Source organism: Diplotaxodon limnothrissa, unplaced genomic scaffold (assembly GCF_057381915.1).
Source record: "Diplotaxodon limnothrissa isolate DT_005_m unplaced genomic scaffold, D_limnothrissa_male_GT1.1 unmapped_scaffold_4, whole genome shotgun sequence".
Taxonomy (NCBI): Eukaryota; Metazoa; Chordata; class Actinopteri; order Cichliformes; family Cichlidae; genus Diplotaxodon; species Diplotaxodon limnothrissa.
In genome coordinates this window covers 3,475,428-3,492,614 of record NW_028188558.1, presented here as the reverse complement: position 1 = coordinate 3,492,614, position 17,187 = coordinate 3,475,428, and the positions used below count along the sequence as shown (strand labels likewise).

The following is a 17,187-nucleotide window of genomic DNA, read 5'->3' as shown; positions in this document are numbered from 1 at the left end:
TGCCTTCCAGAGTGCTCTGGCATGCACACACCACTTGGGGCCATGAGAGAGGTCGTACCCTCTCTTACTGATTTATGGTGTAGGACAGGGGTCTCAAACTCAATTTAGCTGGGGGCCGCTGCAGGCAGAGTCTGGGTGAGGCTGGGCCGCATTAGGTTTTCCACAAGAAAGGCATGGTTAAAAAATTGATCATCCGTAAGTCTGGACCTGTACTTGGACTTATTGAAGTTCAAAGTGGAGAAGAGCTTTTGGCACAAGTATGTGCTACCAAAAAGGCACATGGTCCGCTTGAACATTCGGGAAAGCCGAGGGAAACTAGGGCTCAAGTCTCTCAAAAATTGTCCAAGCTTGTCTGCTTTTCCACTCACCTCCCTGAACTTTGCTTTGAGTTCAGAGTTGCACTGCAGCTCAATGAGCTCCATTTGAAGCACAGAAGGGGCATCTTGCACATCAAAGGAGAAGGGGTCGGCAAAAATGTGAAAGGTGGCTCTGTGTGTCTTGAAGTCAGCAAATCTGTGATCAAATTCCTCCTGTAGCCTCAAAATGACATCAACATACTCGTCAGCACTGAATGGTGTGCCTGCATCCACGAGTGCCTTGCATGCTGGGAAATGGCAAAGGTTTGTCTGAGAGAGCTGAGCTTTCCAGAGCGCCAGTTTTGTGGAGAATGCTCTCACGTTGTCATAGGCAGCACTGACAAGTTGCCCCTGGCCTTGTAACGTCTTGTTCAGTACATTAAGCTCATGTGTCATATCAACAAGAAAAGCTGAGTCCATGAGCCATTTGGGATCAGTTAGCACAGGAACACTAACTCCATCCTTCTCCATGAAGGCTTCACTTCTGCTCTCAACTCAAAAAGTCTCTTTAATACATTTCCCCTGCTGAGCCAACGTACCTCAGTGAAGTCGAGCACATCCCCATATTCTGACTCCATTTCCTCTAAAAAAGCACAGAACCTTCGGTGCTTTAAGCCCCTGGATCTGATTTGGTTGATGCATTTCACAACAATAGACATCACATTGTCAAACTTCAGGCATTTGCTGCAAAGGACCTGCTGATGGATGATGCAGTGCAGAGCAATGGCCTCCTCCACGCCTTCCTCTTCCAGTTTGTTTTGTGCCACCAGTCCATGTTTCCTCCCTGTCATTGATGGCGCTCCATCTGTTGTTATTCCAACAAACCTCTTCCATGGCAAACCAACATTCTCAATGGCATCACACAGCTTGTAAATATCTGCTGAGCGGTGGTCTGGCAATGCATTGGAATTACTGTGAGCAGCTCCTCCATCACTTCAAAACTGTCATCAACACCACGGACATACATTGGGAGCTGGGCAGTGTCGGTGATGTCTGTGGTCTCATCAAGAGCGACTGAGTATACACTGAAACATTTGGCTTTCTCACACAGTTGGTCATAAATGTCACTTGACAGGTCAGAAATGCGATCTGCTGCGGTGTTGGCAGAAAGGCTGATGTTGCTAAACTGACCTTTCTTTCCCGGACAGACTATATTTGCAGCCTGCAATATGCACTTTTAGACAAATGCACCTTCTGTGAATGGCTTCCCTGCTTTAGCAATCATCTCACTAACCACGTGGCTCCGACTGCTGCATTATTCTCTTTGGTTGCTTTCTTGGAGAAATCTTGCTGCCTCAGTAGATCTGTTTTAAGACTGGCAACCCGGTTCGCTCTCTCGTCTCCCTGGTATTTTGCATCCAGCTCAGCATGTCTAGTTGTGTAATGACGTTTCAAATTGTATTCCTTGTGCAGCGCAACTTTCTCTGTGCAAATAAGACAGGTCGGGGTGCCCCTGTGCTCAACAAAGAAATATTGCATTTCCCACTTTTCCTGAAATTGTCGGTGCTCATCACCAACCTTTCTCTTCACCGCAGGCTTTGAAAAAGACATGTTTGGGGCTATGTGACATTTATAATTCTACTTGGTGTCACTGTCGCATTGAAGTTTCAATCAAGCGTTTAGCCGACGGACGGGGAACGTCTCAACGCGTAGAGAACGTCATTTCTGCTTCTTTTTCTTGCAACCGTAGCACGGCGATCGGCAGATAAAAAGCCGGTAGCAGTCTCCTTTGTTTTTACGCTCGATGTTCATGTCTTTCATGATGACACGAACACCGTGGCGTTTGCAGATGGTAGAAAGTGCAGGGATAGCGAGCGCAAAAAAGGCGACTGCTCACGGCGCCGGGCTGTTGTTACAGGAGAAAGAAGCGGAAATGACACCGTGACATATAACAAATAACATCAGCTGTTTCTGATGTTAGTTGTTTTGACTGCTTTTACATTATATTGAAATATATGTAATGTTCATGTTTGCTGCAATGCAAACGCAGTGATGCAAATAAAAACATGGAGCCACAAATTACGGTGCGACCCTATAATTAGTCCGGGTTACCGGGGACTGTTGTTGCCGATGAACAGGTGTCGCTATGTGACTGCAGACTAAATTGGGCTGCATTGAGTTCATGACTTTTCTTTTATCCCGCCGCCTACGCATCACTGTGAGAGTTAATATGAGATCTCTCTCTGTGGAAAAATAACTTTAAATCCCACTGACGTGTGTATAAATCTATATACGTATAATGTCCCGCTGGGCAGCAACTTAAAAAAACAACTTTTTTTGAAGTGTTGTGAACGCAGCGCGCTGGGGCGAATGTCGGCGTTTGCCCAATAGAAAGGAGGAAGCCAGCCAGGCACAGGAAAGAAAGAAACACTCCAGGGCAACGCTGCTGGAACTTTGACTCATTGAGAAATGTTTCCCTGCTTGCATCAAGCCCGGCTGGTGTCCCCTGAGATCCATATCCCACCCTGATTGGTGGGTTAATTCAGCTCCGCCCACAACACTGTAAAGTGTCATACATTATCAAACTAACATTACATTTTCATATTAAGGTGGGGCCAAAAACTATCGTCCTGCGGGCCGCAATTGGCCCACGGGCCGCGAGTTTGAGACCCCTGGTGTAGGAGGACACCTACTCTGTGTCTGGTTAAGTATAAGAGCCCTTTGTTAGGGGGACCGCTGGACTCTTAGCACCAGCTTTGGGGTCACAGGGTCACATCTGGAACACACACACACACACACACACACACACACACACACACACACACACACACACACACACTATGCACAGACTGGTACTCTTTGTTCATACCTGTGTAAGACGTCATAATGAACTTGTGCATATTCATGTAAGCTCAATAAAGAGCAGTGTTACGAGGGAGCAGACGAGAGCGACTGAGGTCAAGTGAAGGAACGGCGCTGTCACAGTTCTCTCCCTCATCAATTGTCTGGTTCCAGCGGTGGGTCTGTGCTAGACGACCCATCACCAGCTTTTTCCACTGGTTACCAGTACGTGGTAGAATCCACTTCCAGATCTGGTTGTCTTTAAATCTGTGAATGGATTGGCTCCATCTTATCTCTCTTTAACAAAAGAATCCAAGTGGAGCCCTCAGGTCTGCAGATAAGCAGCTTCTGACCAGAACTAGACGTAAAAACAGAGGTGAGCTTTATCGATGGCTGCAGCCAAACTCTGGAACAGTCGCCCTTCACATCAGGTCGTCACCAACACTGGACATTTTTAAAAGCCGGTTGGAAACACATTTGTACTCTGTAGCTTTCAATCCTGACCAGTCTTTATAGTCATTACTGTGTATGTTTCCTATTTTCTCTCTACTCTGTGCAGCACTTTGGCTCAAGCTGTTTTTAAATGTGCTGATAAATAAATGTAGATTTCTTTGAATAAAACAGTGGAGCCGAGCTTTGAGCTCAGTGTGTAACAGTGTGTGTGTGAGAGCCATGTAATGTCCATGTGTGCATGCTGACTGTGCTGCTCTGACCCCCCTCCTCCTTTCAGGGTGGAGCCTGCTGGAGTCCGATGGTTGAGACCAGGTCTGAGGAAGTGTAAGTGTGTTTTTAATGGGATTCATGAAAACAAAGCAGCACACATTCAACCATCTTCATCATGTCAGGAGTCATCATCAAAGTGTCAATCAATGAACAGATGATGGATCAATAACTGCAGCTGGATTGTGTTTGTTCTCTCCATCAGATTCCTGTCAACTCACAATCGACACAAACACAGTGAACACAAAGCTCCAACTGTCTGACAACAACAGGAAGGTGACACGTGTGGAGGAGGTTCAGTCATATCCTGATCATCCAGACAGATTTGATGTTTATCAGCTGCTGTGTAGAAATGGTCTGACTGGTCGCTGTTACTGGGAGGTCGAGTGGAGAGGAAGCGTTTTTATATCAGTGAGTTACAGAAGCATCAGAAGGAAAGGAGGCAGTTATGACTGTTTGTTTGGATACAATGATCAGTCCTGGAGTCTGATCTGCTCTGATGATGGTCCTCAGTCTGTCTGTCACAATAACAGACACACATCCATCATCTCCTCCTCCTCCTCCTCCTCCTCCTCTGTCTCTAACAGAGCAGCAGTGTATGTGGACTGTCCTGCTGGCACTCTGTCCTTCTACAGAGTCTCCTCTGACACTCTGATCCACCTCCACACCTTCAACACCACATTCACTCAAACTCTTTATCCTGGGTTTAGAGTCTGGACTCCTGGTGACTCAGTGTCCCTGTGCTGAGTGGAGTGTAAAGAGTGTCTCCTGTTACAGAAACACTCTGACTGTTGAACAGATAGTTCAGTCTGTACATGTCTGTCTCTTTCACTCACAAACACGTTTTCAGATTCATGGATTCAATCAGTTGATGTTTGAAACTCTTCTAAATGATTCCTTGTAAACTTCTTCCTCTTCAGTCACAAACAAACAGGAAGTGATGTCACATGTGTCCCTGTCCACACAGCAGAATGAGTCTATTGCTGACAGTGATGTACAAACAGAGTGAGCATTTCTGAGGCCCAAAATAAACTGAGTAGTTCACTGAATGAACAATGGACTGTGAGCTCAGTTCCTTCATCATTAGTATGGATTATATATGTATATGTATTATATTAGTATCATATATATCAGGTGCTGCTGCTTTCAGTCATTGTGCAAATGTGCTGTTTGTAAGCTTGTAAAGCTGCAGTCAGCTGAGACTGAAGAAGTCACCTGATCAGTGAGCAAACGTTTCTGAAAACGTCCAGATGAACAGAATCAACCTTTTGGGATCAGCCAGCAATGCAGCATCATTGTTGTTCAGCTTCAGAGGTTTGCAGGAATGAACTGATGACCAGAAACAGCTGCAAAGTCCAAGAAAATACCAGCTGGAGTTCAGCTGCATTTGAAGAAGTCAAAGAAAAGTAAGGATGGCAAAGGGCGACGTTTTCTTCCAAAGAGCTGCAAACATGGTCGACGCCTCATTAGAAGAATCATCTGGACATTTGTGAGGAACTCTAACCAAGAAAGCAACGTCACACAGATCCAACAGACAGTTTCCATGACTGCAAGTGTTGAGTGGAAAAATGCTACATTGCATTATTGCATCCTCTCACCACAGGAGGCGCTGTTGGCACCACTGATTGCTGATCAGCTGTTCTCTGATGATCTGATTGATACTGTGAATAACGGGACTCACTGAACTCTGTGACACAGTGAAGATTACAGAGTTTAACTTCAACATCTGACTGACGTCACACAGACAGAAGGATGAACCAGTGAGGCACAGAACACAGTTACTGGAGATACTGGATCAGCTCCATGTGAACCTCTGATGGAGAAGCTGCTGAGCCAGAGAAACATCAGGACATGACAGCAGCTGCACTTATCTAACAACATGTATCAGAGCTGATCTATGTTAGAGGATCTATCACAGCAGCTGAAGCCAAAGTCCAACACTGGATACCAGCTGAGCCTGTGCTGAGTGTAGTGTTACAGGAAAAGGGCAGAAACACTGGTAGCTCCCAGTGATGCTGACTGGGGCACAGAGCTGAATGATGCAGCATCAGGACACTGTTTCAGTCTGACTGACAGAGAAACCTGTAGCTGTATCTACATGTGAGGCAGAGGCCACACAAGCAGCTTTCTATGTTTCACAGTGACTGAGATCTTCAGTGGGGGTGGACATGCTCCTGTACAGACCTCTGAGGAGAACCAAGGTGCAGTCAAAGAGTCCAGTCTGTCCTCACAGATGTGAACATGTGCTTTCATCAGGTCTGCTGTCAGCTAGCAGGCTCACATCAGAATCACTGTTCCTGAAAAACACAGTCTGTGTGACATCATCAGTCAGCTGATGGTCCCAGATCTGAATGGTTTCTGTCTCTACTGAGGAAGTCAGAGAATATCACTGAGGTGTGGATCAGGTCTGAGTGAGCTGTGGAGGGACAGCTTTAAACAGTCCACAGGTCTCACGTCCTGCTCAGTCTGGTAGCAGATACCTCGTATTGTTCCAGATGTGCTGACATCAGCAGCAGCACAGCTGTGTGATACCATGAATCTCAGTTATTGATCCAACACACAGTAAATACAAAGATCAGGATTTCTGAGAGTAATCATTATGAGTCTGAACACATGATCACTGAATGTTAGTCTCCACAATAATAAGCTAACACAAGCAAACACAGCTTTCAGCTCTTATTTTGAAACTGGCTTATTTAGAGAGCTGTGATGTGAGCGTGCCTGGCTCTGAGGCACTTGGGTCAGCCTCTGTTGTTTAGAAGTGTTACAGACTGTGAATGACACAGACCTGTCAGTTTCCATGTTTGTCTGTAACACAGCTCAGGGCTCCATGCTGAACGCATCCATCCAGTGTTATTGATCCAGGACTGATACCAGCATTGGGATCAATACTACAACACACAATCACATGTGTCCACGTGATGTGTTTGACCAGCTTTATTCATTAATGATCAATCAGCTTATTTACTGCATCTGAGTCCAGCTTCATTTAAATGATCCAACCATGAAAATGACATCAGTCCTACAGAAGCACTTCATGCTAACAGGAAGTCATTGATTAAGGTGGAATAACACAGAGACACAACCACTCACAGCTAACCTGACCCCACTAACTGCATGTGTTTGGACTGTGGGAGGAAGCCGGAGTACCGGAGAGGACGCACACAAACACGGGAGAACATGAAGCTCTGAAACAAAGATGGTGGATTTGACCTCAGGACCAGGCGGGGTTACGGGGGTCATGACCCCCCAATAATAGATCCAGCTACACTGAAACTGTCAATTTCATTTACTTTTCCTGTTTTAAAGCTATCAGGCTGCTTTGTGGCTCACTCAATACTAAACTAAGATACTTTCAGTGTGAATCATTTGCAGGAACACAGGCAGGATTTAAAGTGCAGAACTTTACAGTCTCTGTCTCAAAGTTGGTCTGAACATGCTAACAGCTCTTTGTTTTTTTCAGTTTTCACTGGTTTGATGTAATGAAAGAAATTTTAAAGAAGCAGACGATTGTTGTTATTTTAGTTCTATAGTTTCATAAATCGTGGTGTGGATCTAAGTCAACATTCAGAATAAATAAGATAATACAGCACTTTGATGGTTGCCTTTGTATTTTCCCAGCAGTGCTCAGGTTGGTTCTCGGCTACATTTACATACAGATGTTAATGTGTTCAGCAGCTGGACTCATCTGAGGAAGGAACATTGGAAAGGTGCTCAGTGCACAACTGCATCACTAATTTTATGTAAGACCCTGTGTTTTATTGTATTTATATATTTGTAACATTTGACTCAAACACTTTTGGGAAGGATGAAAATGTTTTCAGGAGGAAGTTTTTCCTTCTGTCCGACTGCAGTACACACAACACTGCGTCTCCCCCCATTATCACACTTCCTCAGGCTGGTGATGAGCGCCCCCTGGTGTCAGTGTTGATGACGTCATGCACAGTGAAACATAAACAGTGTCTGTTAATAAAAAATCATGTGTCCATTTTCATGTTTGCATCATGTTTCTGTAAAATCATCAGCTGTTTCTGAACCTTCTTCATTGTTTGACTCATTCCAACAGCTGTGAGCTGTGATGGAGTCAGAGCAGCTTCATCACTGATGTTCAGGTGAAGCTGAACTTAATAAACTGTAGAAATGATCAGGATTCAGGTTGGATGTGTAAAACACTTCTGTGTGAGGTCGCAGTGCTTCATATGTGTGTGTGGGCTGAAGCACACACGCGTGAGTCCTCAGAGGTTTCACACACATCACTGCACACACTTATAATCCTAGTTTAAGCTTGTGGATCATATCGGACACATCAGCAGCTCTTTGGAGACAAAGATTTGAGATTTAAGATGAGTCATAGTCTTTCTATCCATGGTAGCTTCCACTGCTGAGGCTCGGGAAACATGAAGAGGATAATTAAGAGCAAGCATCAGCTCTGTCTCATCTAACTACACAGTATTATGATCATGCACTTATGTCTCAAACTAAGACACAATGAGACAAAATGAGTTCTGTGAGTCTTTAGATTATCAGTAAATTCTGGTGACAGTTTGACGCTCAGTGGAGCCATTTTTGGTTTGTGATGAGTGTTTTGTGAGCTTCTGTTTTGTGAATCGCTCTTTGTAATTTAGAAGATCGTGCAGAAATGTGCGCGCCCTTATCTGAGAGGACACGGAGAGAGTGTCGCAGACTCGAGGTGAGGAGATAAACCTCGGAGCTGGATGGCCTGCACGTTACCCATGTGCATCTTTTCAGTGACATCAAGTGAACCCATAATAAGCATTTCTATGTCTTAGACATCATGTCCATTTCTAATGAGAGATTATTTTTAAATGAGGGAAACCTGGTCTAACAACACGCTTACAACAGAGCTAAAGGTTCACCACAGTGAGACGGTGGGACTCTGATAAGAACTGAAACACTGTGTATGAACAGCTGAGACAAAACTATATATAAACACTCATTTATTCCAGTTTAGTTTACAATGATTTTAAAGTGGAACGATTCATGTTCATGAGCTGTTACAAACACAACTATTGATTTGTCTATATATGGTCGGACTACAAGGCTTGTGTTGAGGCTCTTGGAATAATGTGTGAATTACAGCAAGAAATGATGGTTTTCCATTTTACCAAAGTGGAATAAAATCACCACAGCAAAGAAATCATGTTATTGTCTGCAGCTAAAATATATGGTGAACATGGTTTTATAATAATGTGCAAACACAACCTCACTCTGCTCTATACGAGGAGCCAACCACAGCTGTCCGGGTCTTCATCCACCACCTCCACCATCTTTGCTCATCATCATTCACTTAATTGCTGATTGGTTTAAATCAAACTCCATTACAGGTTCAACTCCATTATATAACAGCATGTTGACTTTGGATCTGGTGTGCAGTGCCACCTTAAAAGATGAGGAAACTAAGAGATTACAAAAAAGAAGTGGAGGAGTTAAAGAGCTGCAGCAGATTAACAGTTTCTGACAGTCATGTGTTAGAAATAGGACGATTAGATGAGCTGAGGGATCCATCTACTGCTCAGTGAAGCCTCATCAGAAACAGTCTCAGTGGAAGGATGGCTCTATTGTTAAGGAAGGACACAGGCAGAAAGACTGGCGTCTGTCACACAGGAACTGGACTGAAAATCAGCTGCACATATTCATCAGTATGTGCAAACATATTATAGGTGTGGAATTCAGGACAGTACCATCAGAAGTTGATCCACTGTGCAAATGTCTGATTGGCAGTGGCTTCATTTTTCACTATGAACAAACTGCTAATGCAGCATCACAGGACGTCAGCCATGGATTGGCCTCCCCAGACCTCAACATTACTGAAACATCTTAACAGAGGATGGAAACAAAGGGAACCAACATCCAAGAAAAGAGCTGCTGCTGAAAACTTCCTCACAGAAAACACAAACAAGCTTGACTAAGAGACTCCAGGCTGTGCTGAATTATAAAGGTGGACTGACCTCCAGGGTCCTTAGTATCATATGAGCTCAGTTTGTGTCTTATATACTTTCCATTTATATAACACAATATATAGAAAGGAGGGTGGTTTAAGATGTGTGTAGAGTTTTATTCATTATCTTTAGACAAACAAAGAAAGCACCATCCATTCGTCTCCAGTCTGTATGAAAAACAGGGGAAAGGTCAAATTAAACCTTTGAAATTCCTTTCACAATAAATCCATAAATAAACAAAATAAAACATAGAAAAGTGTTTAAACCCACTTTTCCATAAAGCTGTCAATAGGAAATGTTCCAGTAAACATGTCTGTGTTTCTGCTGTTTTCCTTTCATGCGTCCACAGCTGACAGGTAACCCTATTGGAGTCGCCATAGTGACGGGTGGCGTCTCAGCTTCAGCGTGTTGATGGGCACAGCCATGGTTACCACAGCTGGAGTTGGTGTACGGCGAGCTGTGAGAGGACAGAGATGGAGAACGCACATTTAACTCTTTAACAGGAGATACGTTACGACTAACAGACGACTGCTGTCTACATGATGTCTTTGCAGCCCTTATGCTACATGTTACACAACTTTTCTTCATGCCAACAAGACTGAGGTGCCACATAGTCGACACATACAGCTGATTATGATGCATGTTTTACTATTGCTATGTTCACATCATCTGCTTGGCTTTATTACTGAAAGCCTGGAGATCCTCTGACGTGTGCATGGCTGATGTGAAGTATGATTAGTCCTACATGACATCAACAGCAGAGGCAATGAAAGCTTTGTTGTTAACAGGTTGTAGGTAAAGTCAAATGTCTACTTCTACACTTGTGTTGGGTAAAGTTCTTCTCACTGCAGCAGATTTATATCTGTGCTTTCACAGGGCGTGATGTGGAGCTCAGCGCTGAGGTGCAGGTCTCCTTGGAGACGCCATCCTGGCTGAAATATTATCATGCTTCCAAAACATTTCAGCTTTTATTTTGAAAGAAACAAGACTTGAAAACGAGTCCCCTTCTTCCTCTTTGTCTTTGTTCTTCAGAGGAGTGTCACCTGGACAAACTCAGGGCTGTTCTAGAGCCTTTCTTATTATTTGACTCCATAGAAATAAAACTGAATGGAATCAAACAAAAACTCCCAAACAGCTAAAACACTTTGCTTTATTCTCTTTTTTAACAAATACGTTGAAGTCCGTCCACAACAACACAGCTGAGATCTCCTTTGTAATCAAGTGTTTACATCCTTTGTACAGATCTGCATACAAAACAATCATTTACGTCCCACAGAAGTCTAGTTACACGTAACTCTACAAGAACTGGTGAATGACAGAAACATGAGACACATGATCACAGGTGATAACAAAAAGAGAAAGAATTCATGTGTTAGTGATGTTTTTCAGCCCTGATGGCTCATGTTGGAGAAACAAGCTGAGGTACGTGGAAAGTTCACACACACAAGTGGGCGTGAGCGCACACACACAGAGAAACACAACTGAAGCATCTGTTTGCTGTTTCTGCTTTCATCATCTCTGCTGCTGTGTCAGGCTGGGGTCTCTCAGTGACGTGGTTGAGGTGAAGTATGACGAGTATCCCTGATTCAGTCCATGGAGACAAAGGGCAAAGAAAGCTGTTGTTAACAAACTCTATGGTGATGTGGCATTTAGCTCTGACTCTACGCTCTGCTGAATCCTTTGAACCTGCTGATCAGTAAAGCTCTACGTGCTGCAGCAGATTGACCTCATCTGTGTTCACAGGTGTGGACCTCAGCGCTGAGGTGCAGGAGACTTTCATTCAGTTCTCCCTGCAAACAGCATCCAGCCTGGAAATACTGTCATCTTTCCCACAAATGGTGCTCTTATCTCAGAGAAGAAGTCTGATGTAAATAACTGCAATCAACAGTGATGTTCTGCACAGATCACTTTTCCATTTTGCTCTCTAGATGAGTCCCAGCTGCCTGACCTTGTGTCCAGGTGATCGTCTCACTGAGGAGCTTTTGTTCTGAAAATCTCACGTCCATCACCTGTTTCCTTTTTACTATCTCTGCTCTTTCTTTATTCACAATGCTCATAATATCACACAATTATATTCATCACCTGCATGTTTTTATCCAGCTGCTGTTAGAACCAAACAAATAAAAAGGATGAAAAGCCTGAAATCCTTTGATTTATTACATTTGAAACAAATATGAGAGCATCCCTAACAGCACAGCTGAGACCTTTGTTTTAATCAAGCCTCTGTATCGACACACTTGTAAAGATTCATATACAAAACATAATAGAATAAATCAATATAAAATACACATAATCACAAAAATGCAGCCATGTTGTGAGTTTGCATCTAAAACATGCATGTTTCCCTTTGTACAGGCAGATTTACAGCAGACAAAGCAACACGCTGATCGACTTTGACCGCTGCAAAAACAAAATACCCACCAAGTCTGAAGTCGATCAGAGGAACTGTTGACAGACTGACAGACAAACAGATGCTTGATTCATTAGTGCGATTAAATGTTCTTCTTTAGCAGCATCACTTCATGTGTTTGTGTTCCAGGAATAAAGGTCTGTTTAAACTGGACGTCTCCTCAGCATCACTCGTGCTGTCGTGGTTTCAAAGCTGTGCAGAAAGAATCTGAGGGATGATACAGAGGTGACCAAAGTTACAAACATCCAGCTGTGCTGCAAATGTTTGCAGAGCTCCAAACTCTTTGGCTTTCTGCAGAGCAAGTATGGAAGAAGCACCTGAGCTAACTTCAGTTTAGACGATATGAGGAAAAATGCTGCTTCCCAAAGTTTCCTACAAGTATCCAGTTTATATTTAGAGAAGCGAAGGCTCTTTATCCTGACAACTACTCCCTGGTGGATCCCTGTCCTGTGACAGCAGCAAAGACTGTGTATCAGTATCATCAAAGCCACTTCAATAACCAGTGTTTAAAGCTCTCTAGCAGATGGACTTCAGTGGCAGCAGCCTCTGTCTGCTGTGTACAGAAGGTTCTCTGATGAAGCACACAGCAGATGCTGCACTACAACAGCAGCAGCAGCTCAGCTTCAGTTTGCTTCGACGCCCTTTTTGACCTGTGAAACAGCAGAAAATGAAACATTTCAACACCCGTTTGTTAGCGTGAGCTATTCTGCTGTTTTTCATCATTTCACAGGTGAAATAAAATCACATTTACTTCCTGTAGGAGTGATCGTGTCCAGCCTGACTGAGACCATGTGCTCCATCCTGCACAGGTAATAAACCTCTGACATGAAGGGCTGTCAAGTAGTTTTAGACAAATGGGGGTAAAAGAGATGTTAAAAGCTTAAAGAGAAACTACATTTTCTAAGAACTGTCTGACGTTCACCTCTCACACAGTGGATACGATTCTGCCGCTGCAGGAATAATCTTTGTGCTTATGAAACTGTCCATGTGTTTGCAGAAAATGTCACATGTTCAAAGCCATCCCAGCACCTGGGGTTTGTATAAGTGCAGCTGCTGGTGGGGAGATAGTCTCACTCTTCTATATAAAGAGTCAGCAGGCAGCAGATCTTCATCTGTGATCTCCTCCATCATCACGTCTTCACTCTTCAGCAGCTATGGCTTCACTTCGTGCCCTTCTGGGAGTGGTGCTGTGCTCCTCATGGTTTCTGCTTCTGCCTCAGGCCGACTTTGATTTACAGAGTCATCCATAATATTTTTTATTTTTTATTTTACTGCCCATCTATTTTCATACAAATGTCTCCGTCTTATGGAAAAGGGGTGGAGCTTATCCAACGAGGACAGGCAGGGCCCCCCCAGACAGTTTAGCAGTCTATACAGGAGGCCGACCTTTGCAACATGTACTTCTATAATGACTTCACCATTTAGGTTATTTGGTTATGTTTCACCCTGGATTTTGTGTGATAATATTTATTTTGTCCACTGATTTAAAAACAACAAACTATATGAATATAAAACAGTGTGAACAACAAAACATCAGCTTTGGAAACTTTGATGTAAAATTCTGCAGTTGTTTTCTCAGATATAGCATAAATCAAACTAACATACATCAGTGTATTATTAATGTGCACACACACACACACACACACACACACACACACACACACACACACACACACACACACACACACACACACACACACACACACACGTGTTACAATAAACAGCTCTTATGCTTCTGTATGATTCTCAGTGCTTTCCATTTGCGTGTCCACAGGTTGCTGTAAGTGGTGCTTGACTGCAGTTTGCTCTCATTTCAAGTGGTTTGCTGTCACAAAGCCAACAGGAAGTCCGGCCATGGTTGAGCCAACTGAAGATGGGTTGAAGGTGGCGTCCTCGTTTCCTCTGTGAGTGCGAGAGGACAGACAAAGCAAACACCGTTTGGACAGCATTAAAATATTTACACTGATGATTAATGTTGTGTCTTTGCACCTGTAGCGATACATGTTGGAAAATGGAGACTTTAGCCACCAAGACTGACGTGCCTGGAAACTTCCCTGTGAGTACGCCCACAAAGACAGGAAACAGTTTAGCCACCGCGGTTAATCCTCCATCATCATCATCCAGTATTTTTCACATCTTTTCTTCTGCTGTTTCCCTTGTTGTCAGTCACGGGGTTTGTGACTGAAATGCGTGTGGTCAACGGGAAGCCTGACGAGTACGGCCTGAATCATTCCATCAACACCGGACGGAGTGAAACCTTTGTTGAAAACAGATTATATGGTAACGTTGCATTTAGCTTCAGTAAACTGTGAAGTTACAGCAGCAGATTTACATCACGTGGCTTCACAGGAAGTAGTCTGGACCTCAGTGCTGAGGTTCAAGCAGCTCTGCTTGCAGACGGCATCCTTCCTGAAAATGTTCTTCATCTTCCTCAAACCAGAACTTTTACATTGGTGCTGAAGTTCTATATAAAAACAGCCTGAAATACAAAGTGATGTTGTGCACTGATTACCTCACACTTTCCATGTTTCCTTCTACAGAGGAGTGTCCGCCTGAGTGTTTTGTCTGATCTGTTGTTGATCGTCTCATTGACACTGCATGCAGATCTGACACCAGGGCTGGACTGGGACAAAAAATGGTCCCGGGCATTTTGACTGGAGACCGGCCCCCCAGGTATTAAAGGGAAAACCATGAAGCCTTTGAATGAAAACAAACGCTGTTGTCACAGTGATGGACGCTGTCTTGTTGGTATACATGCATCAGTCTAATAAACTTAAACCTGCACCATCCTCCCTGTCCTGGTATTCTAAACAGGAAGTAGACTGTTGGTCGAGTTAACCTCCTGAACATCTACAACACACGGTGGAAACCTGACATTAAGACAGAGACTAGAGGTGAGACATGATCATTGCTGATTACTGATGACAGATTTAGATATGTTTTCATAAACCTTTCATTTGCCACATCAATAAACAGCACGGCAGGGCAAAATATGTTTTCTAACATTGCAACCTTTAAAAAGTGAAAGGAGACAGAAAGACAGCTGAGAAAGAATCAAACGGACTTTTTGATGCATTTTACACACAGTACTGGTGCAGACTCTAGAAAATGTGGGAAACACTGGCATCATATGCAGTACTTACTTCTGAAGAAATTATGATGGGACCCTAAAAAATGACTATGTACAATAATGGATTTCTATACATTTTACATCAGATGAAAACGTTTGTTGTAAGATTCAGATAATTATTTATTAAAAGCGAGACATTTTAAATGAGAACAAGAAAGAAAAGTATTTCTTTGTGCCCCCCTCTCCCTGTTAATGCCCTACCTGCCCCCCTGGCAACACTTTGCTAGACCCGCCCCTGCACAGTTACCAGCTGTCAGCTACACAAAAAGGATCCTGGTGTTATTTGTCTCTCAGAAACAGTTCATAACTTCAACTCATTTTTGTTTTGTCATGTTTTGTTCTTTACATTGTCTTTCTTCTATATAATTGTTAAACATTTAATAAATATGTCTACAAAAAGATTTTAAAAATCAGACATTTCACACAGACACCCAAATGATTTCTGACTGATGAAGGGGGCTGAAGGTGCCCTGCTCTTGCCCAGCTTCTGCTGCTCTCTCCCTGCTCACTGTCAGCAGCTGGCAGCCTCGGTCCTGCCTGAGACTCTTCATCTATCAGTGCCAAAGAATATGGGAAATAGCAACGCACAACATGCACATTACAAAACAAGCACATGAATCAGCATTACATTCATTAGTGAAGTGCTGACGTTCGTTCCTAAACTTTGGGCCTTAATTAACATCACTGTGAACTAATGTTTGCTTTGCTTCTTAACCAGTGAAGCAGCGAGGGGCTTTCTGAGGTTCCTGCTCGTAAATGCCCAAAATGAGTCGAGTATTTCTCTGCAACTACAAACTCTGTTTTCATCAGAGGTGTAAATATTACAGCACTGTGTCAGAGTCACTGAGGCTGGAACACAGAAAAAGGAAGTAGATGTATTTATTTTTAGACTTTATTGCCTGGAACCACTTTAAAAATACGCTTTGGGTCACAATTAACTGCAGAAAACCAGGAATCCACATATGAACATTATCTGTGCAGAGATTTATGCTTCTGAAGGTAAACAGTGAAAACCTGCAGCACTAAATGCACAGATAGCCAGGCGTTTCACATTTTGGGACCATCTGCCAGTTTTCATTTCTTAGGTATTGAAGAGCAGAAATGATTGAATTTTATTTACATGCTTAAAAATGTTTGCTTTTGAATATTATTTGAAGAATTACCCACACACTCAGGCACTGTGGGCCTGTTTCCCTTTGCACAACCGAGTGTTGGAAACGGGCCTTTTCTCTTTAAACTCTGAGGGGCTGTAACTTTGGCTTCTATTGGCAGATTTGCATGATTGACCCTCTTTTTAAAATAGTTTTAGCCAAGAGAATCAAGCTAACATCACTGTTTTTACGTCAGCTCACGTCACACGAGCTGTTTCAAGAAAAGTCCTCCTGTCACACAGCAATGCCTACATCAATCACACCACTCTGCTTAAATAATAATAATAATGTTTAGTGAAGCAGGTGAAGCAAAGGGCTGCTTTTAATAGGCTGGGAGACCCAGGTGTGCTGCTTTAGCTGCTGAGCCTCTCATGCTAGCCTCCATCTATAAGCTGGGATCACAGGAGCACTGCAGTCCTGACTAGATCAAGGATTGTTATTCATGCAGGTGACAAAAGTTTACATTCACAGAGTCATAGGATTGAGCCTGGTTTGAAAAGCAGCTGTTTAATGCAGCTGCTTAGAGTTCACACACAGTAGAAGAATCAGACTTGAGTCACATTTCAAACACTGGAAAAATACTCAGCAAGTAACAATGAAAACAGCACAGACTCAGTATATCCTGTTCAGTCCTGTGTTTGATATGAATGTGCTGTTCAGAGAGGATCTCGTGTCCTCT

General features: G+C 43.3%; 2 protein-coding genes across 2 annotated transcripts in view; both read left to right on the top strand.

The window, feature by feature from the left end:
• Positions 1 to 17,187, top strand: part of LOC146606895 (protein NLRC3-like) — a 597,012-nt gene that overhangs the window by 80,506 nt on the left and 499,319 nt on the right. The gene's annotated exons all lie outside the window — the stretch shown is intronic.
• On the top strand, positions 13,257 to 14,820 carry LOC146606902 (lipocalin-like). The gene is made up of 5 exons (XM_085349346.1): positions 13,257 to 13,466; positions 14,002 to 14,131; positions 14,223 to 14,311; positions 14,394 to 14,507; positions 14,768 to 14,820. The coding sequence occupies exons 1-5, from the start codon at positions 13,382 to 13,384 to the stop codon at positions 14,794 to 14,796; spliced, it is 447 nt and encodes a 148-aa protein (XP_085205472.1). The 5' UTR covers positions 13,257 to 13,381; the 3' UTR covers positions 14,797 to 14,820.